Source organism: Aulostomus chinensis, chromosome 14, assembly GCF_037954235.1.
Source record: "Aulostomus chinensis isolate RoL2024-O1b breed Wild chromosome 14, RoL_Achi_v1.0, whole genome shotgun sequence".
In the NCBI taxonomy this organism is placed as follows: domain Eukaryota; kingdom Metazoa; phylum Chordata; class Actinopteri; order Syngnathiformes; family Aulostomidae; genus Aulostomus; species Aulostomus chinensis.
In genome coordinates, this window is record NC_141333.1 from 11,104,277 (window position 1) to 11,128,973 (window position 24,697).

A 24,697-nucleotide genomic window follows, 5' to 3' on the forward strand; every position below is an offset into this window, starting at 1 on the left:
TAACCCCCAACACACACCTCAGAACTGAGTTAGTTATTATTATTCTTTGGAGGAGTAGTAGTAGTAACATTATTATAATAATTAGATTAGAGACACGGTGGTTCAGCACTCTCAACAAGAGGGTTCGAGCCCTGGCTCCAGCACGGGATCTTTCTGTGTGGAGTCTCCATGTTCTCCCTGTTCCTGTGTGGGTTCTCTCTGGTACTCTGTCTTCCTCCCACAGTCCAAAGACATCAAGAGGGGACGAGGCTGATTGATACTCTAAATTGACCGTAGGTGTGACTGTGAGTGTGAATGGTTGTCTGTCTATATGTTTTGGCGATGGACTGGCAATCTGTCCAGGCTGAACCCCACCTCACGCCTGAAAGCTGCTGGGATAGGCTCCAGGATGGATGGATGGATGTTAATACTACAGCCAGCAAGCGGCGTCATTGTCCCAGGAACACCGGAATCAAATCAGACGAAGAAGAAACCTATGACGTACAAGCTCTGCACGTGTAGTTTACATGGACGTTTTGCGTGCTTACAGCTTTACTGAAGTGTAGTACGAGAATAAAACCACAGCCACAAACATGGGGAAGAAACTTAAAGTTGGAAAAACCCGAAAAGATAAATTCTACCACCTGGCAAAAGAAACAGGTAACGTACAGGCAAATTATAAAGAAACAACTTGAAGAAAGCTGTAGTGGTCATTAGCATTAGCAGGTTCGCTAGCTACCTAGAACGTCTTCAAGTCTAGAGTTTGACGATGTCCGATAACGCCTTGCGCTGTCTGTTTCAGGTTATCGGTCTCGTTCATCGTTCAAACTTATTCAGCTTAATCGTAAATTCCAGTTCCTACAGAAAGCTAGAGCTCTGGTGGACCTGTGTGCTGCTCCCGGCGGATGGTGAGTTGCTCGTCAACACTGGATCAAACTAATTATCGCACGCTGGGAGTACGTGAATAACCTTTACCTTAATGCAAGGGTGGGCAATCACGTGCCATGGTGGACCATTTGTATGCAGGTTGTCCTTCCAACCCAATCTATAACAGGTGGTTTCACTGATGAACACTCTTCTGTGGCTGAAGGTGTGTTAAGCAATGGAATTACCTGTTTTTAAGTGTTTGGTTGGAAGGACAACCTGCGTACACGTGGCCCTCCATGGCACATGATTGCCCACCCCTGCCTTAATGCCTTGCTAAGAATATGGTTAATTCAGCTTCATCGTCGTTAATCTGGGATAATGATGAGGAGGATTTTGCTTATGGGTTTGATGCTTCACTAAAAGTCCTCACCTCTGTAATCTTACTGGTCGACAGAATAATGCAGCTGGAACACTAGAGGTATTTTCAAACTGAGCGAGGGATATAAAGCTCAAGCATCATTTCATTCTGTCTACTACTTTAATATAATCCTGTTGGCCTCATGTGTCCCTTATGCACTGTCACTCTTTGATTCAAGTAAAAGTCAAAAATAGTAATGATTTTCATGTTTAAACTACTATCAGCAGATGAATACATGAGATAGATACCAATGTGGGCGTCAACATGGCCCAAAAATGTTGACTGTTCTGAGCAGATGATAACTGAAAGACAGGTGAAGAAAAGTTGTTTTATTTAAATTTTCCATTTCATATTTGTACCAGGGAAAAGGTTGTGGAAAAAATCATGACAATTGTCAAGGCATCATAAATGGTGCTATTTATGTCTCTGTTTGATTTAATGCAACAGATTAGTAACCTTTTATTTTGTGAATGAGAGGAAGCAAATGATGACTGACAATATCAATGCAGGTTGCAGGTGGCGTCCAAATTTATGCCTGTTTCAAGTCTGGTTATTGGTGAGTGGATTTTCATTTCATTCTACATTTATTGATCTGGCTTAGTTTTCACAGTTTTAAACTCAGTTCTAAGAGTGAGTCCCACTGGTTTTGAATTTCAGTCTTACTTGTTCATCACTGAAATACTGCGAGTGGGAAGACTATTGGAATAAGTGTATCTCTCTGTCAGGTGTTGACCTGGTGCCCATTAAGCCCATCCCCAATGTGGTGACGCTGCAGGAAGACATCACCACGGAGAAATGCAGACAGGTGAGTGACCACCTGAATAGTCTTGTAAGAGGTATGGAACTGGATGCCGAGGGATTGACGTGAGGGATTTTCTGTTCCATGCGAAGGCCCTGAAAAAGGAACTGCAGACATGGAAGGTCGATGTTGTGCTGAACGATGGAGCCCCGAATGTGGGAGCCAACTGGCAGCATGATGCTTTCTCACAAGGTAAGAGCCACTAAATTAGACTGACGTGTCAACAGAGGACTCGGTGTTCAGTACTGACCAACTGAGAGTGAAAGTGAACTGTAGTTCCATCTTTTTGTTTGTGTCCTGAATGCTTCCCTGTGATAATGACCTTTGACCTTTCTTTCCTCACCCTCAGCTCATCTGACCCTCATGGCCCTGAAGTTGGCCTGTGAGTTTTTGACCAAAGGGGGCACTTTCGTCACCAAGGTCTTCCGCTCCAAAGACTACCAACCGCTTCTCTGGATCTTCCAGCAGTTCTTCAAGAAGGTGCAGGCCACAAAGCCTCAGGCTTCTAGGAATGAGTCTGCAGAGATATTTGTCATCTGCCAGGGTCAGTGGCAGATCGCAATTCTTTAAGCGCTTTTTGAATGAATTTTCATCATTTGCAAAGTGAAACTTGTCCTCCCTCTAAATCAAGTTGATGTTTTCCCGACCAGGATTTGTTGCCCCTGACAAAATCGACACAAAGTTCTTCGACCCAAAACACGCATTCAAAGAGGTGGAGGTGCAGGCCAAGACTGTGAAGGAGCTGGTTCCTGACAAGAAGCCAAAGGTTTGAGTGGTTTGATTCAGTAAACCTAGAATGGCTTTACATCCTATGAACATAGGTGTGACACTTGAAATGTGCAACAAAGGGGCCGATTTGACCAGATAATCTCGTTTAAACATTGTAGTATAAGTCACTTTTGATTGTCCGCTTATGTGCTGTCATTCCATGACTCGGCCCATAGTTGTCTCCTAATCTGCATCCATTACTGACCAAGATGCTCTTTTCCACCAGGCGGAGGGATACGCAGATGGTGATCTAACATTGTTCCACAGTTGTACAGTCACAGCCTTCCTCAAAGCTGAAAACCCCGTGGACTTTCTGGGCAAAGCTAGTGAGGTGAGGTCCTTGTGCGACTCTGTAATTTCCTCTCAACAACCAATAAGTACATTTACATGCTGTTAGAAAAAGCCAAGTTGTTGTGCAAGTCTGACTAAAAATGGACTTTTAAAAGAAATTGAAACAGATCAGACAAAAGTAGGTGTAGAAAGCAGTTTGGAGTCCAATTACTCACTTCACACTCACTTCAGTCTGAGTATGACTTATGAAACTTATTCTGAGGGTGATGGCCTTAATGTTCCACCTGCCTTTTTAATCCAGTGATACAATGTTCTCCTGTCTTGCCTTCTCCCTCTGGCACCTCGATGACTGCGGTTCATTTTAGATTTCCTTCGACAACCCGGATCTGGAGTGTCACAGAAGCACCACTGACGAGATAAAAGAATGCTGTCGTGATATCAAAGTCTTGGGCCGCAAAGAACTCCGGTAAGACTTTTTGTCCCCTTACTTGACCGGCTTGGTGCAGGACTTAATATTGCTGTGACAAAATGCAATAGGAGCTAAAGAAGAGACAAAGAAAATACTAGGTTAAGATTAAAAGTTTTTATGTATTCCTTCATCCATCATTATAACCCAGCCTGCTGCTGAACTGGAGGTCCAAGCTGAGGAGGTACCTGGCCAAGAAACTGAAGGAGGAGGCCAAGCAGCTTGACCAAGAGATCAAGTAAAACCCTGAGCATATTCACAAAAATCCATGTTACTTGTAGCCAGATTATCTCGAAGTTAATAAAAAACAACGCTGTCTGCTTTGATCTCAGCCTGAGCTCTGATGAAAAAGAGAGCGATTCAGAGGGAGAAGCAGATCAGAAGAAAGAGGAGGATGAGGACAAAGAGGAGGAGGAAATGGAGAGGACACTGGCCGAGGTGAAAGCTGAGGAGGTGGCTGAGCTCAAACGGTACGACGCATTTGGTTTAGAACGCTATCGTTGTTTTCCTTCAATGTTTATTTAGCCCTGTTATTTGTGATATCTGTAGCTGTTGTGTGTCTGATGAGTGATGGTGCCACTTCCAAAGACCAGCAATTTTCCTTGCATCATCACTCCTCATTTCAGAAGTATTAAAAAAAAAAAAAAAACAACCTCCTTGTGCAGTAATTATTATTTCAGCAGCACCCAGATTCTTACCAGCAAGCCAGCGTGTGTGGTGACAATAGGCATCATTTCTAGTGTGACGTTTCTGAAGGCTACAGACTTCATTTCATTTTTCAGCAAGAAGAAGAAGCTGCTGAAAGAGCGGAGGAAGCAGAGGGAGAGGGTGGAGCTGAAGATGGATCTGCCAGGCGTCTCCATCGCTGACACCAATGACACCTCCCTGTTCTCCCTCACCACCATCAAGAAGAAAAAGGTGAAAGCCAAACTTTCCTGACATCGATGGATTCTAATCCTGGCACGCCTCAACTTTCCATGCACATGAACTCTGTACTTCTTTCAATGAACCACCTCCTCTACCTGTCAGGCGCTGGCAGATATATCCAAGGGAGACATGCAGGCTGCAGATGATCTGGGTGATGGGGAGGATGATTTGCACCTGTCTGAGGAAGAGGATGATGAAGCCGATAAAATGTCACTGGCCTCGGATTTGGATGAAGACGACCTGGCAGAGGTGGAGCAGAGAGAGAAGACGCTGAAGAAGAAAACCGGTCAAAAGAAGTAAGCGTTATTTGTTGCTTTGCTCCTGATGCCTCAAGTGCAGCGATGATGATGATGATGCTTTTACCGCACCTCCGTTATTAGAAAAACACTTGTAACACTTGTAGAAGTAAGGCAAGAATCAACCCCTCAGTGTTGATGCATGTGTGTGGTTTTCCCAGAGTGACGTTCACTGAGGAAAAGGAGGAGAATGAAGCAGAGGAGGGTGGCTTGCTGGTGGAACTAGAAGGGAAGGATGAGAAGAGAGAGAGAGAGACCAATCTCTGGTTCAGCAAGGTTTGTCCATGCTTGCTCCCATGATGCAACACTTGAAAGTTCATGCTCTGGTTATTGCTCAACTAAGTAGTGATTCTATTTTTTTACAACTGTTTTTGTACTTATCTGCTGACACCTGTAAATGAGTTAAGTGTAACCTTTGACCTCGCCCATGTTGTGCTTGTAGGATATTTTCTCTGAGATCAACCTTGAAGGAGACGCAGAGAGTGAGCTCAGACAATCTGAGTGGCTCCAAAACAAGCAATTAGGTAAAACATCTCTGCTTTACATGTCATTTGTTCTTACGTTCTCATGAAGTCTTTTCTTGCACTCCAAAGTAATTTCCCTAATTTTTAGGACCGACAAAGTAACAGCGATTTGGGATATTTTCTAGGAAAAGGTAAAAAGAGGAAAGCGGAGGAGGAGGAAGAGGAGGCGACTCAAGCAGCGGAGGAAGAGGCGGGACCTTCACAGCAAGCTGATGAGGACAGTGACAGTGACACCGACAGCAGCGATGATGAGAAGTAAAACGTGTTTGCCTCATAGACTCATGCGGGTGTCTCGTAGGTCCTGTTCAATGATGAGGTCATTAAAAATGGTACAGAACCGAACAAACAAGTGTGCTGCTTTTTTAGGGAGATCACAAAGATGAAGCAGGCCAGAGGTGCTGCTGGGATGCCAGGAGAAGCAGACGATGACGACGGCTTCCAGGTTGTTCCTGTGGAAAGCACCAGTGAGTATCAGACATGTGTATTTCAGACGGATGGATGGAAAATATTATTTTAGCTGTGGCGCCTGAAGTCAAGCCGGGGTCAGGAGGTCCCAAACAGATGATGAAGGCCTCCCAGATGATTCTTGACAGTACCCAGCCCCGTGTTTCAATGTTGTAATCAGGAGATGATAAAGTAAACTCACTGACTGAACTCTCTTTTAAAATGTTTTAGTTTCCTGATGGGTGCAACTTTGTGTTTGTGTCCTTGCTGCTTAGGTAAGAAAGCCAGGATCCTGGATGCAGAAGGTCTTGCCTTGGGCTGTCAGATCGCCACGTCCAAGAAGAGAGCCCGAGACCTGGTGGACAGCTCCTTTCACAGGTGTGTGTGGGGGGGTTGAAATTACTCTAAGCTATAAGTGCAAAGGCTGGAAGCAGAAGAGAAACCACTAGCTTGACTCTGTCATGAAATGTGATTTTTAACTTTCGCTCTATTTTATTACCAAACAGCCTGCTTGACTATGCTGATGTTTTTTGAGGTGTGTGCGTCCCATGTGGGGTAAAACATTTAAAATCAAAAACAGCAGCTTGAGGTCAGTGACCTAGTGTTGACCACAGACTAAAAAGCAGTCCTTTTACGATGGCAGTGCACAATTTACAAGATAATTTGGAAGCTGAAGCTTATTCCCAGTTTATATTGGTCTTTCACATACACTCAAACTGTGCTAGTGTTACACCTCATGTAGCTGGACAGAAAGCTGATACTATGCTCCTGCAGGTTTGCTGCGTCAGACGAGCCATGGGAGGTACCTGAGTGGTTCCTGGATGACGAACGCAAACACCGAAAGAAGCCAGTGCCAGTCACCAGGGAGATGGTGGAGGAGTACAAACAGAAGTGGAAGGAGATCGATGCTCGACCTATTAAGAGAGTTGCTGAGGCCAAGGCCAGGAAGAAGAGGAGGGTACGATGACACAAGGCTGCTGGATTCATGATACAAAACACAAGTTTGGCTTCAGAGTGCAGCAGTGGTCAAACTGTTTTGTATTTCTAATTTCCACTAGATGCTGAAAAAGATGGAGCAGGCTAAGAAGAAAGCAGAGGCAGTTGTCAACACAGTGGACATCTCAGAGAGGGAGAAGATGGCTCAGCTGAAGAGGTATGACATCACACCCATAGGCCTGAAAATTGCCACTCCATTGAACGCAGTCTCTTTCTTCGTACTTGGAAATTATAGTCCAATAGAATGTTAATAATTGTTTTTTTTCTATTCCGTTGTCAGTATCTACAAGAAGGCGGGCTTGGGCAAAGAGAAGAGGGAAGTAACTTATGTCGTGGCTAAAAAGGGAGCGGGTAAGAAGGTGAGACGGCCTCCTGGCCTCAAGGGAGTCTTCAAAGTGGTGGACAGTCGCATGAAGAAAGACATGCGGGGAATGCAAAGAAAAGAGCAAAACGCAAAAGGGGGCAAAGGAAAAAGAAGACCGTCAAAGGGCGGCAAAGGAGGGATGAAGGGCGGCAAAGGAGGGGCAAAGGGCGGCAAAGGAGGGGCAAAGGGCGGCAAAGGAGGGGTGAAGGGTGGCAAAGGGCGAAAAGGAAAATGAACTTTGCATCACTCCCACTATCCAGTTTCTTTATGTTACAATCCAACATTACTGGGCCTCAGGTCCTATGAGAAGGTTTCTTGAACTTTGCGATCTACGACACCACGGTTCTGGCTCCTGACTGGTGGATAAAGAGGAAAACGGGCTTCAGCCATCCCTTTTTCCCTGCACCCTTGGAGCTTCCTCACTCAACATCCATTGACTCTTGTACATCTTTCTGAAGATGTTTGCCTTGAACTCTTTGAGTGGTTCTGCTGAGTTAATTATTGTAAATCCTGTCTTGTAAAGAGCAATTGTTCCTCAGAATTGTCCTGATATTTTTGTAAATATTACATACATATCTTTGCAATAAATGTGCTTTGAGATTATTTGCTGGCTCTTTTTTCAAAAAAGCTAAGTTCATTTTTCCCCCACACACCTCAGTGGAATAACATCAAGACATCCCAGTACTTGCTGGTGAGTATAACAACGACTAGTAAATTTATTGCATATTTTAAATCGTCAGACCATGAACCCCCCAGTGGTGATAAAGTTCCCTGTCCAGCCATTTCAAAACTGATAATCATGGTTATAGTCCAACAAACTAATGTATGAAGATGTTAAAAGAAGTTCATCCACTGGAGAATTTCTCTCTCCTCTTAATACTAATCTAATACTTGTCCACACTCCAGGCCGGTAGGTGGCGGTACATCGTAGCTACAAAACGTCGCCATGGTTACGGATGTGACACTGCGAGGATATGTTTGCTAGCGACAATCTCCCTCGCTCTCTTCTTTTGTAGCTATTCTGTTGTTTTTCCTGGAGTTATGGTCATATTAACATGCAATGGAAGCGTCAGATACATATCTCCTACGACCCAAGTATGAGCACAAGTGAGTTTGTTTAAAAAGCTTTTTTTTTTTAAGCTGGCGTAGCCATTTGTTTAGCCAGCCGTTAGCTTCTTAGTTCAATAGCAGTGCTATTTGTAAAAAGATTACGTCTGAACTTCCCGTGCACAGTTAAGCTTAGTGGGAGTAAACGTAACTATTTTGCGCCCTTTGAAACGACAACATGTCACCATGTCATTGCGACGAAAGTCAACTTCGAAAAACCCTTAAGTCATTTACATAAATTTGCTACATGTGAAAGTCTTTTCTGAGCATATATGAGAGCCACAGGACTCTAGCTGCATCTTCGCTGCCATCTAACCTTAATAATTAAATAACGTGGAATATATAAAGTTAAAAACTCACATGTAGTTTGTACCATAAACAAAACAATTTAGGATAGTATGTATTTTTACTTTACCAGGATGTCCCATTGACGTATTAAGATCTCTATTCTATTTGCTCTTCTATTGACCACGTGAAATCAATCAGTTATTTGTTTTTGTTTTTCATTTCAGGTTTAAACCAGCCATTGTGAAGGAGTTTATACGTGAAATAGTGAGGGAACGTTTGTCTGGGTTGGAGTATGACCCGGACCAAGTCTCAGAGTTGTCCCGTACACTGGCAGAGTGCATTAAGGACAAAGTGAAGAGTAAGTGATGTCATTGCATGTCCCTTTCATTTGATTTAAGGTTGCTTTTCCAAGGGACACAGATACTGCCCTGGTCAGTCAGGCAGCTCTTAACAAGCCTTGCGATGTACACCAGTAACCCTCATTGATCTGCCTGAACAGACGCAGGGTTTGACAGATACAAGCTCGTCGTGCAGGTGGTCATCGGAGAGCAGCGAGGACAGGGAGTCAAGTGAGTGATTAGCTGGTACTGGTATTGCAGTTTCAGTGGATAATGTACTGTGTTATTGTGCTATTTAAAACTATTTTTTTAGACTTCCCTCTGTCAACATCCCATCTGTATTTTAATCATGATTTACTCCAAATGTGTGCTCATGTCAATGATCAGATTGTCTCTTTTTCTCAGCTCAAGCTGCAAACCTCAAGAGTTGCACTGCAAGAACTGCAACGTTAATATTTATCAAATTACATTGTACAAGGATGTCCAGACTCTTTGTTTTTTTCAACAGGATTTCCTCAAAGTGTTTGTGGGATGCTGACACCGACAACTACGCTGAAGATGTTTTCATGAATGTAGGTGCCTTTATTCTCTTTGGGCTTTAGACATTTATTTATTTTTTTAGTTTACTTGTTCATGGAGTTCTCATTTACCTGTGTTTTACCTTGCCAGGGGAACTTGTTCTGTATGGTGGCTGTTTTTGGAAGCTATTTCTACTGAGGAGGACAGGCGGAAGGGGCAGATGACGGAGGTTCACGTGAAAAGATGTGAAATGAACTTTCAGATCTAGTGGAGAGCAGGGATCTCCCAGACCCTCCTGTGATATCCCACATGACCAGCAGCTGATTCTCCTCATCAAACACGCTAAACACACAGACACTGACACTGCTAGTTCTGGAAACGTAAATAAAGCCGGAAGGTTTTGTAAAAGTCATGGAGAAATATGTGTTTTTTTCTATAAAACTACATAGCTCTGGTATTTTTTGGAAAGAATATACTGTGGCAAACAAACGTAGACAATGTTAACCCTGATTTTTGTCAGTTATTCTTGGTTATTTTATTATAGACATCATTTCACACTGAGATGTTGTGGTGTGGTTTGAAACATAGAACTCAGATGTTCATTATATAAGAGTAAAAGTTACCTATGGGTCACAGATAACTTTCCTTTTTGTCAGTGGAGAACATTATAAAATCAGCCAATTCTTGTAGAAGTAAAAGCTGTAGAAATAACAGGCTAAGTGGGAGTCACTAGAGTGAATTTCAGTCTCGTTTCAGTCAGTTTTGCCAGTTGGTGAAATACAGTTAATTGGAACTCTCTTTTTCAAAGGAGATTTAAAAAAAAAAAAAAGCAAAACATGATTTTCGTAATTTTTAATATCAAACATACTCAAGTTTTTAAGATGAGGTCAGGGCAAGTAGTGGATATCGTCACAGAGGCTTCCTTCTCTTCCTCTTTCTGTTGGTCTCTTCTTCTGGAGGACAGCAGGTCCAGGAAAAAACAAAGGGACCACAATGTAGGGGACTAGAGTGATGGTCCTATCCTGGTTAGGTATTTAGGCGGACTCTGTGTAAGACATCCTTGACAGACAAGAGTTCATTTTACCAGCCCCCAAACAAACCAGAGAAATGCTGTTTAATAATCTGGGTAAACTGAGTCCCTGGATTAAAGCTGAGGTTTTAGTGTTACTTTAAAATTCAGATCTGAGTGTTAATTTCCACACTAACAAGGTCACAACAGTATAATTTTTCCCATCCTAAGTAATAAAGCTAAAGTGCAACCTCTTATTAGCCAAAAACATGCTGGAAAACTGATTCATGCTTTCATCTCAAACCGACTACATTATTGTAAAAGCACTTGGTATTTTTTTTTATGAATTTGATTCTTTAATGTTTTGTTGTAATTTATTTTAATTTTTCAAGTCATGGTCTATAAATGGTCTCTTACTGCCATGTTACGCTCGGTTAGCTGGTTAATACAGTTTTTAATTAATAAGATTCCCGTTTCCCTCAGCTGCTGTGCAGTCGACAGAATGTTCAGCTCAGTCTGCACACAAAGAGCTCATTCACCAACGACGTGATCATTTTTGACAACCCAGTCCTGTGTCCTGCAAAAGCACCAATCACTGATGATGCTCACCTTGCTGTGTTCCGCTAGCGTGCACCAGGGATGCTGGAGACGTCTCCTGAACAGGAACGCCGACCATTTCAACATCCAGCAGGAAGACGGAAGAAGTCAGGTCACAAGCGATGCCCCCAGGTCCTGTAGTGAGGGTTCAAATCAGAAAGGTGTAACTGCATTTAGCGATACACTCAAGTTTTACGCGTATTTAGAGATTTTTAACCTACAAAAAAAGATCTACCATGCGAAAACTCTTCCTCAAGTTTGATGACCAGGTGTGGCATGGGTAAAGGCACAATCAGGATGGATCTGCTTAGCATCGTGATTTTTTTTTTTTATCATCATGTTTGGCTGAAGGCCTTTGTCTCCAACTGCCTACCTGTCAGCCAATATGCACTCTCATACAGTCACATAGTCCTCAAACCTGAATATTAAAGGAAGTAAAGGTGAGGTTGTGGCTTTGTCAGGAGAATATCTGTGTGTGCACTGTTATTATGTAACTGGTAGTGAGCATTAATAGGCAACTCAATGAAAAAAATATTCTAATCTCACTTATTTTCATCTGTTAAAGTGAGAATATTAAAAAAAAAAAAAAACTTCAAATTTATAAATAAAAATTTGTAACGTTTCACCAACAAACAAACAAACAAAAAAAATCAGTGACCAATATTGCCACCCCTCCTTTCAACAACACTCCAAAGCCTTCCGTCAGTGGAGTCTGTCAACTTCTTGTGCAGCAGCAACCACAGCCTCCAGGACGCTGTTCAGAGAGGAGTACTGTTTTCCTTTACAGTGAATCTCTCGTTTAAGAAGGGCCCTCAAGCTCTCAAGAGGGTTTAGGTCAGGTGAGGAAGGGGGCCATGTCATGATTCTTTCATCTTTAAGGCCTTCACTGGCTCGCCACGCAGTGGAGCATTTGGATGCATGAGAACAGAGCACTGTCCTGCGTAAAGATCATGGGCTTCTTGAAAGACGCAGACATTTTCCTCTCCCACTGCTTGAAGAAAAAGTGTCTCCTAGAAATTGGCAGTGGGTTTGGGAGTTGAGTTTCAGTCCATCTTCAACCCCGAAAAGGTCCAACTAGCTCACCTTGAATAATACCAGCCCACACCAGTACCCCACCTCCACCTTGCTGGTGTGTGAGTCAGACTGGAGCTCTACGCCTGTTACTGATCCAGCCATGGGCCCACCCATCTGGTCCATCAAGAGTCACTCCCATCTCATCAGCCCCTTTAAAACCGTTCATCAGATATTTCCTGGTCCAGTCGTGACATTTCAACTAAGTGTCTTGTTCAGTGGCGGTTGGGTTTCAGCCTCTTACTTCGCCCACGTCTCTGAGCACTGACCACCTTATACTCCTGGAGGTTGCGGCTCTGGAATACGACAGCACTGGAAGATAATGTGTTCCTGGTGGCTTCACGTTTGATTCTTCTCAAATCTTTGGCGGTTAATTTGGGTCTTCTTCTCTCAACATGTTTCTTGCAACCCTGTCTGGTATTTGTAACAAACATTTGATGGTTCTGTTTCAAGAGTGCTGCACCCCCCTGAAAGATTTTTTTTTTACAACTTTTGACTTGTCAGAGTCTGTTAGATATCTTTTCTGGCCCATTTTGCTAGAGGAAAAGAAGCTGCCAAATAATTGCGCACACCTTATATAGAGTGTTGATCTCCTAGGCCACACCCTTCCTCATTACACAAATGCGCATCACCTGTTATGCTGGGGGGGTCCAAATTCTTAAAGTGCCTGGACAGTACGAAGCTTCTCAACTGCAGATAATTAAAGAAATGTTTTGAAGGTACAACATATGTTGCCTGAAGTTTTTCGGACGTGAAGGTGTGATTGTCTTTAAAGAGATCAGATATTTTAGCGACACCCAGGGAGGCCAGTGTCTCTTCGACCAGGCTGAAAGTCATCGTTTCCAAAGACAGAAGAAAACTGTGTTAACTTGGTGGTTTCTCCCAAGTGTTCCAAAGCTCTGCACCAAGTCATGATTGTGTCTGTAGCAAGGGGTTTTTAGTCCGTTTGATTAGTTCATTCTTGTTGGCTGAGCATAAATATAAATTCAGGGGAATGTAAATTGAGCGGGACTCTATTGAAATCCAAGCTGGAGAATTTTCCTTCTCAAAAATAAAACATTGCTGCTCTGATTTGAGCTGCCCAGTAGCACCATAAAACATACGGTAGCTGCAGTCCACCTCGATCGTACGGTAGGTACAACAATGAGTCTGAGCCTGGCGCGCCTGTTGTTCCAAATAAAAGAGGAGAAAAGAGCTTTTTAAGAGAGGATGGGGGAGCCAGAGGAATAGATTGGAAAAGATACAGATACTTGGAAAAGACTGACATTTTCAAAATGTTGATGCGCCCAATCAAAGATTCGGCAATCAAGCCCACCTGTTTGTAAGCTGTGTAAATTTACCTGTAAGAGGATTGTAGTTCGCTGGAACAGTTTTATCTCTGGTAGGAGTGATCGCCACAGTTAGAACACGTACTGATAGTAAATCTGACACTCATGGTGCCAGTGTTGTTTGTATGTCTGGCTGTGTTTCGACAACATGAAAGGTCACGTCTGTGCAGGATGTTTCGATAAGGTATTGCTGGTAGTGCCCGTATTGTTAGTATGACTGTTGACGGGGGGAAGAGGCCAGAGCTGACTCGAGCTCATCTCACAGCGAACCTTGTACATCTGTACTGGATACCCAGTAAAGTGTCTAGTGGAAGGCATCTCTGAGTCTCCAGCCTGTTTCTTGTGTCTGACCAATTCCTTCATCACATAAAGGTCCTCTACGTATTTGTAACAGCAGCCTTGGCAGTTGTACCTGCGAGCTCCTCTTGTGTCTCCCGGTCGTTTTCTGGGTCAGAGTCAGCTTGAGGGTCAAAGTCAGCGAAAGAGAAATTGTGGTGCTCCCTTTGCTCATCCTCATCTGTCTCAGGACCACCCTCATCTGTCTCAGGACCACCCTCATCTGTCTCAGGACCACCTTCATCTATTTCAGGACCACCATCCTGTTTCTTGGGACCACCCTCCTGTCTGCTCAGTGTCTCCACCTTGGCAGGCTCCTCCCCGGCTCCTTTTGGCCGCCTCCGATGAAGCTGGCTCCTCTGTAATCTGCCATCCTCGGCTCTCTGTCGTGGAGCTTCCCTTCCTGCTGAGCGGTCTTCATCCTCAATAATTTGATGACGAGGTTGTGGTCTCTTCAGCTGTGGATGGGGTGAAGCCTGAGTCTTGCGGCGTAGAGGTACAGTGTTGCCGTACCGGAGGGCTGCCCGCACACCTCCGTAGGTGCAAACCTGTGGAGGATTACAAAGACACTTCATACAGCATCAACGGAGCTCTGGTTCTCATAGAACCACAATCTTCTGGTTAACCCTCTAATATTTGAAAAGTCTTAGCGAAGTATCTCCTTAGAAATCAAAGCACTTTCTAGAAGAATTCAGGTTATTTTACACAGAGAAATATAACACTGGACAATTAAAGTACCATGATATCCATACTTGCTTAATGACTCTAATGGGCTTTTTTTCTGTATTAAGAGATTTAATTTTATTTTTTTTTAGATCTTAAAGGATCTTAAGTTTTCATAGCCAGTTCCTTTCTAGTCACTTTCATTCAGATCCCGGACCGCCAAATGTTACCAGGGATCTTTACCACGATGGAGAGCACAACGGTCAGAAGAACCGGGGTCTGCAGGGTCACTGGTACATCACTGAGGAGGACTCGAAAAAACACACTGATCCCCTGGCCCAAGTGCTGCAAGAGCTCTGTGATGGAGGTTGTAACAGTAACTGACACTTCCTGAAAAAAGAAGGAGGCATTTAAATATTTATATGCCATAGCCATACAAAATAAGACAATCCAAAAAAATACAGATCCAAGAATAACACACGAGTCAGTCCTGTGACTGCTGAATGGGCACAAATTCATGATAAATTCAAACACTTTAAAATTTTATTTAAGTGTTTGACTTTGTTATGAATTGCTAACATCTCCAAACATCACTCAACCTCTTCAGGCTTCCTCATGGTCTTGGCGCTTGGGTCATAACTGAGCATGTCATACGGGTCTAACCAGTCATCCCCCTGCTTCTCTGCAGCACCAAGAGACGGCCAGCAGACCAGGACCAACAGCAACATCTGGAGGGTCGGGAGAACCATACAGTCCAGTGAGTTGCCTGGTAAGAGGGGTAAAACCCAGTGAAGATAAGCTGGAGAACTCCAGCAAGTGTTAAATTTAGCTGTCTAAGTCAGTTGTTCCTGGAATCTTTCCATCAACCCCCACCCACCCACGTACAAACATGCAGTGATAATAAAATACAAGAATGCAACTTTTAGAAATATAATAGTAATAGAAAAATAAAATAAAATAAATAAAGTAAAAATATAATAATAATAGAAAATAGTGAAATTATCTGAGGATTAGATTTAATTCACATTTAACTTTTGGAAAAAAAAATGAAGTTCATAAAACCTAAACAAACCGAACTTTTTTCTTGGTTACAGGTTGAGAAAAAAAAAAACATTAGTCTCATTATTTTTATTCGCTGATCTTCTGAACAAAGTTTTTGCATTTTCAAATCTCAGTTCATTTTTTTTTATTGCAACCCGATAATAATATCAAAATAGAGCAGTGGTCTGAGCTAACAAAACAATCAGGAAATCCACTCACCTCTGGTTCTAAACTCACCTTGACATGTAAAAGTAACGATAACACTGAACACTGGGTTCAAAACAGCTTATTCGATCTCACCACTGTCGTTTTATCATGACAGACGTTGACACCTGTCCTCCTCCTCCTCTTCTTCTTCTTTAGAGTTTCATCGCAGATGTAGTAGCGCCATCTGCTGGAGAAAGACCGGCGCTGTTCCTTTCTGGTCCCTGTTGAAGGTGTTAAACGAAAGCGGAGGCGCTGTTATAAACCATGTCAGCAAAGTAAGTTTAAAGACAGTAATGAACTACGTTTATAAAATAAAATGAATTCGTTACAGAACATGTATCAACAAAATATAACCATTTAGATAAACAAAGTTAAATCATCTAGTTTTCTTCTTCTTTCTCTCCCTCTCTCTCTCTTTTTGACCCTGCAAGAATGGACACTCATCTTCCAGAGAGAAGCAGCTGTATTAAACCAGGGTGACATGTGGCACCTGAAGTTTGATGAAAGAATTGTTCCAAAGAGTCCGAGACCTGGCTGGGAGACGTACTTCAGGAACACATCAGCAAGGTTAGTTCGGTTCTTAGGTTTGTCAAAGGGAGGGACGGTAGTTTTACTATTTAATGTTCAAAAAATATATTATATGTCTCACTCAGCAACATACTCAATAATATTTAAGGTTGATGGAACAATTGTTGCTGCCATTGTTGAGTTAAGTGATATTTTGAAGGAAGAAATCCTCCTGTGTCCTTTCCTGTATAACAAATTCATTCTGTCATGGATGCCATGGTGAAGCTCAAGGTCTTTGTCTGATTAGACTTGTGCTCTTATTTCAGCCCAACCACATTGTTTATGAGACATACAGTAATTGCTGAATTATTTAAAACCCACTGATGTTTAAACATTTGTATATTTGAAGACAAAAAAAAATGAACTGTATTTAGACAGTAAGAAAGTGGGGAGAAAAAAAATTGTAAACTCCACACAAATGTGGGATTGCTTTTTAACTAAAGCTGTAATTCATTTTGATGTCATTTAAGGTTGTTTTTTTTCCTTCCACTTTGGTTTACTGGGCTTCACCTGTGGGTTTGGGTTTACAGTTCCATCTGAACTAGAGCTTTGATAATAGGACATTTTGAGTTATAATTTGACCAAACTAATCCCTCTATTTGAAGGTTCAAATGCTCCCCGTGCGGAAGAACCTGGCCTTCCAACCGAGTGATGGTGGTCTTCCACATGCGGTTTGAGAATGGGACAGGAACTGTCAAAGTGAGACCTTTACGGCAGAACTGCAAGATTTGCTCCTCAGGTCCGATGGAGAAACCCCAAATCCAACCGGAGAACATCGACATCCTCCTGGAGAACCTGGTGCAAAAGATAAGATCTAAGTGCTACCATGAATACCTGGGTCAAAGTAGCAGGCCTTTCAGACAGCTAGAGGTCAAAAATCCCCATGAGCCTGGTCATTGTGAGGCCTGCGCTCTTGGCCTCTGTACGGAGACCTGAGCTGTGTCGACACTGAAGGCAGTGCTTCGTTCTTCTTTAGATGTTTGTCTCAGATCACCTTGTATTTTTTTTTCCTGGAAGTCTGGAGTAACTGTAGGACTTCTTTTTGCATGCCAAAAAAAAAAAAAATATATATATATATATATATATATATATATAAAAATTATATATATATAAAAAATTATATAATAATAATAATAATAATAATAAAAAAGAAGAACGTGCTGTCATCTATTTTCTGTAAAACAACTTGCTGATAATAAAGCAACCACACTTTTCAAAAGTCAACTTTGTCAAAGCCCCCTCGGACCCACGGTGCAAAAACAGGCAGAGTGCAAAACAGGCAGGAATACTACGAAGGCAAAAAAAACAAACAAAAAAACAACATTTGAAGGCACAGTGGTGCAGTGGTCAGCACTGTTCCCTCACAGCAAGAAGGTTCAGGGTTCCAGTCCTGGCTCCAGCACAGGATCTTTCTGTGTGAGTCTCCATGTTCTCCCTGTTCCTGCGTGGGTTCTCTCTGGTACTCCAGCTTCCTCCCACAGTCCAAAGACATCAAGAGGGGACGAGGCTGATTGATACTCTAAACTGACTGTAGGTGTGGCTGTGAGTGTGAATGGTTGTCTGTCTCTATGTGTTGGCCCTGTGATTGACAGGTGTCCTGTCCAGGGTGAACCCCGCCTCTCGCCCAAAAGCTGCTGGGATAGGCTCCAGCCCCCCCACCCCCCGACAGGAAGAAAATGGATGGACAACATTTGATGTAAACATTCAACATACAAGGCACTGATGGAATTTCCTGAGGCAGTGCGAATAGTGCAATGGGAGTGTGTCCGTGTAGAGGGGTTGGGGGGGGGGGTGGCAAAAAACAGAATGTGTGTTAGACACAACATCAGGACCCATGGAGTAATACAGAGGGAACATGTGTGTACTACATGGTCTCTTAAAATACAGACTAAGCTACTTGTGTGTGATATACAGTATGTTGAATGATATGAGGGCTGTTCCTTATGCCCGTCTTAGCCTTTGTTATTTTCTGGATCACAACTGAATGTGACAGCACGGTGTCCAAGACAAATTTCCCCCTGTGGACAATGAGTTTAATTTGTCAGGGTGTAGCAGGGGAAACAGGACCCAAATGCAGACAGCAGCCACAGGAAGCTCAACAAAGTATTTAAAAGAAAAAAACAAAAACATACACCACAACAACACAAGGGTTCAAAGTTCAAGGGAAGAAAACAAAGTAACAACAACAGGGGTCAACAGGCCTGAGTCCTGGACAGATACAAAGACCAAATGAAACCAAGTTCGAAACAAGACAGAAAACTAAGGCCTTACTGGAGAACACGGGGAAGCAGGGAACACGAGAGAGTAACCACGACGAGGACCGTGACAACAACGGCAGAGCCAGAAACAGTGAGCCGACTCGAGACAATGGGAAACAGAGGTTAAACACACAAGGAAACGAGACACAGGTGGTGCAATCACGCACAGGTGAGACAAATGAGGTAATCACAGAAGGGAGCACACAGGAAGACAGGACTATAAAATAAAACAGGAAATCAAGAAAAGGACCATGAGACAGCCCAACAGAGCATTGACCACGGTGGGTGGAGGGGGGGAATGGACACAGGAGACAAGAATACGAGGATAAACTTGGGAGGGTGGTGGGGTTCTGGAAGAGAGACAAGGCAGGACAACACAAGAAAACAAAAAGAAATAAAAACTGAAAAACGAGGGCAGCCCGGGACCGAGCGGGGGGGCCGCTGCCGTTTACAGGACTGGAGTCAAGGGACAGAGGTGGTCTCCCTGACAGAGGGTGGACGTTAGAATCAGTAGCCAGGCACTTGGCCGCCTGGACACAGGGATCAGGAGCCCGTCCCTCGGCTGGAGAAGAAGTGACACCCACCGGGACCCTCGGCGCCAGAGCAGGACACTGCTTGCCACCAGGTTGGAGACCCGGAACCATGAGCTCTGACACCCCAGAGCTTGGAGGCACTAAGGATCAGCATCCTCGTCTCTTTTGTCTCCTCTGTGTCCTGACCGCCACTGCAGAGCTGGGTGCCCCATCACATAGCGCCAGAGTAGGGATGGCACCAGCCGCGGCCCTGACCCTGGAACAGGAGTGACGTCTGAGGATGGCTGCAGCTCAGCTGGAGAGTGGATTGGAGGTGGTTGCAGCTGAGCAGGGGGTGGCGAGCCGGCCTCTGCTAGCAGCATATGAGCTTCTGCGCTGCCTTGAACATCGAGCGAGGTCCCCCCAGGCCAGCCGGGTACTCGCAAAGTCAAGTACAGGTGACTCCTGTCTGGCTGTTTTATTTGCTAAGTAAGCAAAATACTGCTGGATCCTTTCTTAGTCGGCTCATTCTGTCAGGGTTTAGCGGGGGAAACAGGACCCAAATGCAGACAGCAGCCGCAGGAAGCTCAACAAAAAGTATTCATTTCAAAAATCCAGACAACACAGGGGTTCAAAGTTCCAGGGAAGAAAACAAAGTAACAACAACAGGGGTCAACAGGCCTGAGTCCTGGACAGATACAAAGACCAAATGAAACCAAGTTCGAAACAAGACAGAAAACTAAGGCCTTACTGGAGAACACGGGGAAGCAGGGAACACGAGAGAGTAACCACGACGAGGACCGTGACAACAACGGCAGAGCCAGAAACAATGAGCCGACACGAGACAATGGGAAACAGAGGTTAAACACACAAGGAAACGAGACACAGGTGGTGCAATCACGCACAGGTGAGACAAATGAGGTAATCACAGAAGGGAGCGCACAGGAAGACAGGACTATAAAATAAAACAGGAAATCAAGAAAAGGACCATGACAAGATTTGAACAATAAATGTTTGAGGACTTGATTAGGTTTAATTATGATATACAATGATGTATAGTTTGACATCTGTTCCTTGAAACCCAGCCACAGATTTTTTTTTTTTTTTTTTTTTTTGCATAGGACCAGTAGGTATGACGCTGCTGCAAATGTGGTCAGCTCCCTCACACACACAGAGGTATAAAACAATAGATGTGGTTTATTCAGATTTGTTTGAAACCACCTACAAAGAAGAAGCTGCCGTGCAGAATTTTCCATTTCCCGCAACATTTGTAGGGTTGTTGTCCACATCACGCTTGGTTTACGCTGCTACCACTACACATATATATGTATATGTAGCCTGGAGACTCACGTTAGCATCGCAGGAGTTTCAAGGTAAGTCTGGCAAATGTTATTTTGACTTTAAATAAAAAGAGACTGTTGCTATAAAACAACAAGTCAGTGTTTATTCGGTGCTGTACAGGATACTGAAGAAACAGCTTCTCCCTGACGGCAAGATTCCGTTCATTATGGCAGCCAAGAACACCTCATTGAAGGTAAATTATTTTCCAGGTGCACAGCCTTTATTCATGAAGTGTTTAAATGATTAACAGAAACCTTATCTTAAAGAATTTACCACTGAATTTAATTTTGTTCTAGGATCGGGGCCTTCCTCCATTAAAGCCCCTAGTGATTATGGTTGTCATTCTTATACCAGGTAGGATTTTTATGAAGTATGTAATTCTATTTATTATCGAGCTGTTCGATCATTCGGAGTATATAAACGAGTTTTGGTCATAAGTGGCAATATAAGAGGCCTCTAAATGTGACGTTACATGTGACCACACATCTAAATCTGCCGGGACATCGAGCAGCTGCGAGGTTAATTTGGAAATCTCAAATTCGTAACCTTTGGTGAGTGAGACAAAGTCTTTAATTTCTAAAATAGGCTTTGATTTGAGCTCTGCTAATTGATACTGTAAATTAACCGTAGGTGTGAGTGTGAGTGTGAATGGTTGTCTGTCTATATGTGTTGGCCCTGCGATGGACTGGCAACCCGTCCAGGGTGAACCCCGTCTCTCACCTGAAAGCTGCTGGGATAGGCTCCAGCCCCCCCCCCCCCCCACCCTTAACAGGAAAAGTAGAAGAAAATGGATGGATGGATGGATGGATGGATGGGTGTGATTTGAGGCTAGAAGTAAATGTTGGCTTGTAGAGAGAAACAAAATTAAGAACATAATGCTCCTTAGATAATAACTGTAACATATTTCACAATGTACAATTTCAATCTGATGTTTTGTCGTCTTTTATATTTTACTAGAATGACTTCCACTGCAGAAACTGCACGGGAAAAGAAAGTTGAAAATCTTTTGTGTCTTGTATCAGTTGGGTGCAGCGCCATCATGGTGAACTGCTCTCAACCAAACCAACCGGCTCTGCTGGAGGCTCTGAATCCTATTTTCAACCTGAGCGCCATTCGACCCGTCACCAACATGTCAACCCAAACCAACATCACCATTTTCTTCATCTTGTATGGAGTGTTAGGAGTGGTACGTTCAGTCACTAGTACTCCTTTTTATCATTGTTGTTATTTAACATGAGAAGGGGTTACGTTTCCTGACCGCTGAGCTAATATTTGACAACCAACAGATGATCGATGATTATGAAAATAGTATTGGTTCTACTGCGCAAAAAAATGAAATTTGAATAATTTTTAACACCAATTCAGGTCAAGAATGTGGTCATTTAATTTAATTTAGTTAAAAAAAAATGTAACCCCAAAATGTTGAAAAGTAACAAACAAAAAAAAGTCCTTGTTCTATTCCAAACCAAGATATTTTCCTAAGTCTATAAGCTAGTTTAACTTTTTTGTTGTTCTGTTCATAGCAGTGATTCATGATCATTTTGGAGCACTAATATTTCAATTAATGAAAATATTAGGTAGCAGTGACATTCTTAAGAGATGCACTTCTGCTCCTGCAGGATGAAAAGGCTCAGCTCTTGACAACTTATATCTGGCTACATTTTGTAAGTACTTAAATTCCTAAGTATATTTCCAGAATACTAAATAATTACTCTTTGCATTAACACCACTTTTTTTGACTTCAGTGGTGGCAGAATGAGTTTGTGAGTTGGGATCCTGTCCAGTGTGGCACAGACAAGATTTCCCTGCCCAGACACAAGTTTTGGGTGCCAGATATTGTGATCAATGAATTGTGAGTTTAATAATACAAGTTGACATGTATTTTATTGTTTATTTGCTGTCATGAAGAAAAAAAAACCCAATAAAGTCTATTTCTTTGTATTTTCTCTATTAGTTTCTTTGTCACCTCTGGTATTAACTAGCATTTATGCTGAGTAACATCTGCAATTACAAATAATAAATCCTGTGAAGAAATAGCAAAACTCCACTGAGCAATGTTGTCATTTTTCTTTCCTGACTCATCTGTGCGTTCTTTCATCGCAGCATGGATGAAAACACTGCCCCCCACGTCCCGTATGTTTATCTGCATAGTGACGGGAAAGTACACGACGCTAAACCAGCCAAAGTTGTCAGCTCCTGCAACCTTGACATCTACACCTTCCCCTTTGACATACAGAACTGCACTCTTACCTTCAACTCCTACATCCACTTGGGTGAGCGGCTCTTTTAACTCTTGTTGACAGTTTGCAGTGACTCAATGACGGAGTTATGTGTGATGAAAAATTCCTGAAATATATGTTAGCGTGTGCTTTTATTGGCTTTGACATTAAAATAGAACATTTTTTCTCTGCTTCCATCAGCAATGGACATAAAAATATTTCTAGGGCTACCTGCGGATAAAATCACAGCGCTCTCCAAGATGGTGATTACCACCATGGGCGAGTGGGAGCTGCTTGATATCACTGCCCACAAGGAAGTCATTGCAGTTGCGGAGGGTTCTTCCATTGATGAGCTTGTGTTCCATGTACGTTTATTGACTAGTTGGATTAAAGCAAGCAAGCCTGAGCACACAGTTGAGGGATCAGACCCTGTTGAATTTCAGCAGATTATTATAAGTGAGGACGACGCGTTTATATAAAGTGACCTCCTCCTTCTCCTTCATCCGTAGATCAGAGTCCGTCGCCGGGCCACCACGTACGTGGTCAACCTGCTGATCCCCAGCTGCTTCCTCATCACCGTCGACCTTTTCAGCTTCCTGCTTCCTCCCCAGAGTGTGGACCGCTCCTCCTTCAAGATGACCCTCATCCTGGGCTACACCGTCTTCATGCTCATCATGAACGACCTGCTGCCAGCCACTGGAAACACCATGCCGCTCATAAGTAAGGTTCTCTAGGCAAATGGTGTCCGCACAGATGTGATGAGGTGTAAACCTCTGTAGAGGTGATAAAGCAGAATAGGGATAGAAAATAAAGGTAAACATGCAAAACAGGGCAAAAGTAAGAAAATATACCATGAAAACAAACAGTATACACGCTTGCTGATTACCACGTTTCCAAAGATTTTATAAACAAATGAAGGTGCAGGTGGTGTGGCGAAGAGTTAAAATCTTCTACATTCTTCATTTGCATGCTCTGACTTCAGGTGGACAGACACAAATATTCAGATTTACATGTAATTTCAATACAACTAAACTGTGCTGACATAAGAAACAACAGATTTTCACTCTTTCTTTGCTGGTGTACTCTTTGTTTCCATGTCTCAGTTAACACACTCTTTCCTTTTCTCTTCACGCAAGATGTGTTCTTCTCCTTGTGCCTGGCTCTGATGGTGGCCAGTCTGCTAGAGACTATTCTCATCACCAACATGCTGCACAGCTCTGCCAGCTTCTCTGTAGTTCCTCGATGGATCCAAGTCCTGGTCCTGCAGGTTCTGGGCTGTCTTGTCTGCTTGCCTCTGAAAACCAAAGAAAAAAGAAATGCAGGTATCTGCCATTAAGGATTAATATATCATGCAAATTTAAAGTAAATAGCTGAGTAGATGGAGTACTTTTTGCAATGGTTGTTGTAGTAGTACTTGATTTGAGCAATTTTTTTTTTACCTTTTTCCTCTTAAGTAGAAATACACATGCGTCACAGCACTGTAGCTGCAGAGAGTCGATCTGGTGAGGCTTATCCAGAGGAGAGGGGACCAGTGGTGGAGGACCGGACCCTGGAGGAGCTCAAGAGCCTGGGCATGAATGTCAAGGCCATCCGCCTCCAAGTGGAGCAGAAGCAGCGAGGTGGAGCGGAGAGCTCAGAGGACTGGATCCAGGTGGGTTTCATCATAGACCGCCTGCTGTTTGGCCTCTACATCCTCTTCATATCAGTCAGCTTCATTACCATCATCATCATCTGGGTGAACTCCTACAGTCAGTAGAGAACTCGTGTCAGCTGGAAGGAGCTCAGTTTCTGTAGATCGCGGTTCAGATGTTTGTTTCATTTTAGTGATGCACCATCATTTTGTCATGTTTAACCAGATATTGCAAGAATGAAGACATTGATGCAAAGTTACATGATATTGTTATATGATGCTAAAACATGCAGCTCGCCCTGCTAAATTCACCAGATCTTGAATTATACTGTTTCATTTGATTATGGCGAGAACCGTTGTGTACAAAATAAAATTACTTGGAAAATTCTTCATTTGCTTCTTGATTTATATTTATTTTAAACTAGTCACATTGTAAATATTGGATTTTAATCACAGTTTTACATCACATAGTACTAAAGTTATAAGAAAACTTACAATATAATAAGATTAACCATACAAGCATTACA

The 24,697-nt window shown here is 43.0% G+C and overlaps 5 protein-coding genes across 14 annotated transcripts; 4 read left to right on the forward strand and 1 right to left on the reverse strand.

Annotated features, from left to right (window-relative positions):
• The first annotated feature begins 353 nt into the window (after positions 1-353).
• ftsj3 (FtsJ RNA 2'-O-methyltransferase 3) lies at positions 354-7,742 on the forward strand. Its single transcript, XM_086223582.1, has 21 exons — positions 354-639; positions 782-887; positions 1,774-1,820; positions 1,990-2,069; positions 2,156-2,255; positions 2,413-2,607; positions 2,714-2,829; positions 3,058-3,162; positions 3,488-3,588; positions 3,740-3,826; positions 3,921-4,058; positions 4,371-4,506; positions 4,618-4,811; positions 4,973-5,087; positions 5,254-5,335; positions 5,461-5,590; positions 5,702-5,799; positions 6,055-6,157; positions 6,554-6,737; positions 6,838-6,932; positions 7,056-7,742. The coding sequence occupies exons 1-21, from the start codon at positions 573-575 to the stop codon at positions 7,372-7,374; spliced, it is 2,598 nt and encodes an 865-aa protein (XP_086079708.1). The 5' UTR covers positions 354-572; the 3' UTR covers positions 7,375-7,742.
• Positions 7,743-8,087: 345 nt separating this feature from the next.
• On the forward strand, positions 8,088-9,800 carry dynlt2b (dynein light chain Tctex-type 2B). The gene is made up of 5 exons (XM_086224097.1): positions 8,088-8,246; positions 8,759-8,892; positions 9,034-9,103; positions 9,381-9,444; positions 9,542-9,800. Exons 1-5 carry the CDS (start codon positions 8,200-8,202, stop codon positions 9,587-9,589), a joined length of 363 nt encoding a protein of 120 aa, XP_086080223.1. The 5' UTR covers positions 8,088-8,199; the 3' UTR covers positions 9,590-9,800.
• A 310-nt stretch (positions 9,801-10,110) lies between these two features.
• LOC147249717 (uncharacterized) lies at positions 10,111-19,784 on the reverse strand. 6 transcript variants are annotated; one of them, XM_086224091.1, is made up of 7 exons: positions 18,482-19,784; positions 15,737-15,864; positions 14,995-15,123; positions 14,639-14,785; positions 13,809-14,280; positions 11,010-11,132; positions 10,111-10,344 (listed from the first exon to the last, which is right to left on the reverse strand). In XM_086224091.1, the coding sequence occupies exons 1-7, from the start codon at positions 19,110-19,112 to the stop codon at positions 10,301-10,303; spliced, it is 1,674 nt and encodes a 557-aa protein (XP_086080217.1). In that variant the 5' UTR covers positions 19,113-19,784; the 3' UTR covers positions 10,111-10,300. The 6 variants fall into 6 exon arrangements, with proteins under 6 accessions (XP_086080217.1, XP_086080219.1, XP_086080218.1 ...); XM_086224093.1 differs by having other exon boundaries at positions 10,111-10,413; XM_086224092.1 differs by having other exon boundaries at positions 10,111-10,436.
• LOC147249718 (receptor-transporting protein 3-like) lies at positions 15,908-17,146 on the forward strand. The gene is made up of 3 exons (XM_086225062.1): positions 15,908-15,918; positions 16,028-16,210; positions 16,816-17,146. The coding sequence occupies exons 1-3, from the start codon at positions 15,908-15,910 to the stop codon at positions 17,144-17,146; spliced, it is 525 nt and encodes a 174-aa protein (XP_086081188.1).
• LOC147249719 (5-hydroxytryptamine receptor 3A-like) lies at positions 18,788-24,536 on the forward strand. Of its 5 annotated transcripts, none has more exons than XM_086224087.1 (13): positions 18,788-19,887; positions 20,102-20,156; positions 20,255-20,353; positions 20,421-20,514; positions 20,618-20,675; positions 21,344-21,507; positions 21,941-21,985; positions 22,067-22,173; positions 22,425-22,594; positions 22,742-22,905; positions 23,050-23,260; positions 23,677-23,862; positions 23,995-24,536. In XM_086224087.1, the coding sequence occupies exons 2-13, from the start codon at positions 20,113-20,115 to the stop codon at positions 24,294-24,296; spliced, it is 1,644 nt and encodes a 547-aa protein (XP_086080213.1). In that variant the 5' UTR covers positions 18,788-19,887; positions 20,102-20,112; the 3' UTR covers positions 24,297-24,536. The 5 variants fall into 5 exon arrangements, with proteins under 5 accessions (XP_086080213.1, XP_086080214.1, XP_086080211.1 ...); XM_086224088.1 differs by having other exon boundaries at positions 18,790-19,887; positions 20,442-20,514; XM_086224085.1 differs by having other exon boundaries at positions 18,794-19,887; positions 20,102-20,352; positions 20,431-20,514.
• Positions 24,537-24,697: the final 161 nt, after the last annotated feature.

Coding starts and splice junctions, on each gene's coding strand:
- ftsj3 (XM_086223582.1), top strand. CDS start 573: ATGGGGAAGAAACTTAAAGTTGGAAAAACCCGAAAAGATAAATTCTAC. Junction 888..1,773: donor TGTGCTGCTCCCGGCGGATG/GTGAGTTGCTCG, acceptor ATATCAATGCAG/GTTGCAGGTGGCGTCCAAAT. Junction 6,158..6,553: donor GTGGACAGCTCCTTTCACAG/GTGTGTGTGGGG, acceptor ATGCTCCTGCAG/GTTTGCTGCGTCAGACGAGC.
- dynlt2b (XM_086224097.1), top strand. CDS start 8,200: ATGGAAGCGTCAGATACATATCTCCTACGACCCAAGTATGAGCACAA. Junction 8,247..8,758: donor CGACCCAAGTATGAGCACAA/GTGAGTTTGTTT, acceptor TTTTCATTTCAG/GTTTAAACCAGCCATTGTGA. Junction 9,445..9,541: donor CTGAAGATGTTTTCATGAAT/GTAGGTGCCTTT, acceptor TTACCTTGCCAG/GGGAACTTGTTCTGTATGGT.
- LOC147249717 (XM_086224090.1), bottom strand. CDS start 19,112: ATGGTTCCGGGTCTCCAACCTGGTGGCAAGCAGTGTCCTGCTCTGGCG. Junction 11,133..13,808: donor GACACAAGAGGAGCTCGCAG/GTACAACTGCCA, acceptor CCCTCACTACAG/GACCTGGGGGCATCGCTTGT. Junction 10,451..11,009: donor CGCTAGCGGAACACAGCAAG/GTGAGCATCATC, acceptor TTGTCTGTCAAG/GATGTCTTACACAGAGTCCG.
- LOC147249719 (XM_086224085.1), top strand. CDS start 20,113: ATGACGCTGCTGCAAATGTGGTCAGCTCCCTCACACACACAGAGGTAT. Junction 21,986..22,066: donor CTTATATCTGGCTACATTTT/GTAAGTACTTAA, acceptor TTTTGACTTCAG/TGGTGGCAGAATGAGTTTGT. Junction 22,906..23,049: donor TTGATGAGCTTGTGTTCCAT/GTACGTTTATTG, acceptor CTTCATCCGTAG/ATCAGAGTCCGTCGCCGGGC.
- LOC147249718 (XM_086225062.1), top strand. Junction 16,211..16,815: donor TTCAGGAACACATCAGCAAG/GTTAGTTCGGTT, acceptor CTCTATTTGAAG/GTTCAAATGCTCCCCGTGCG.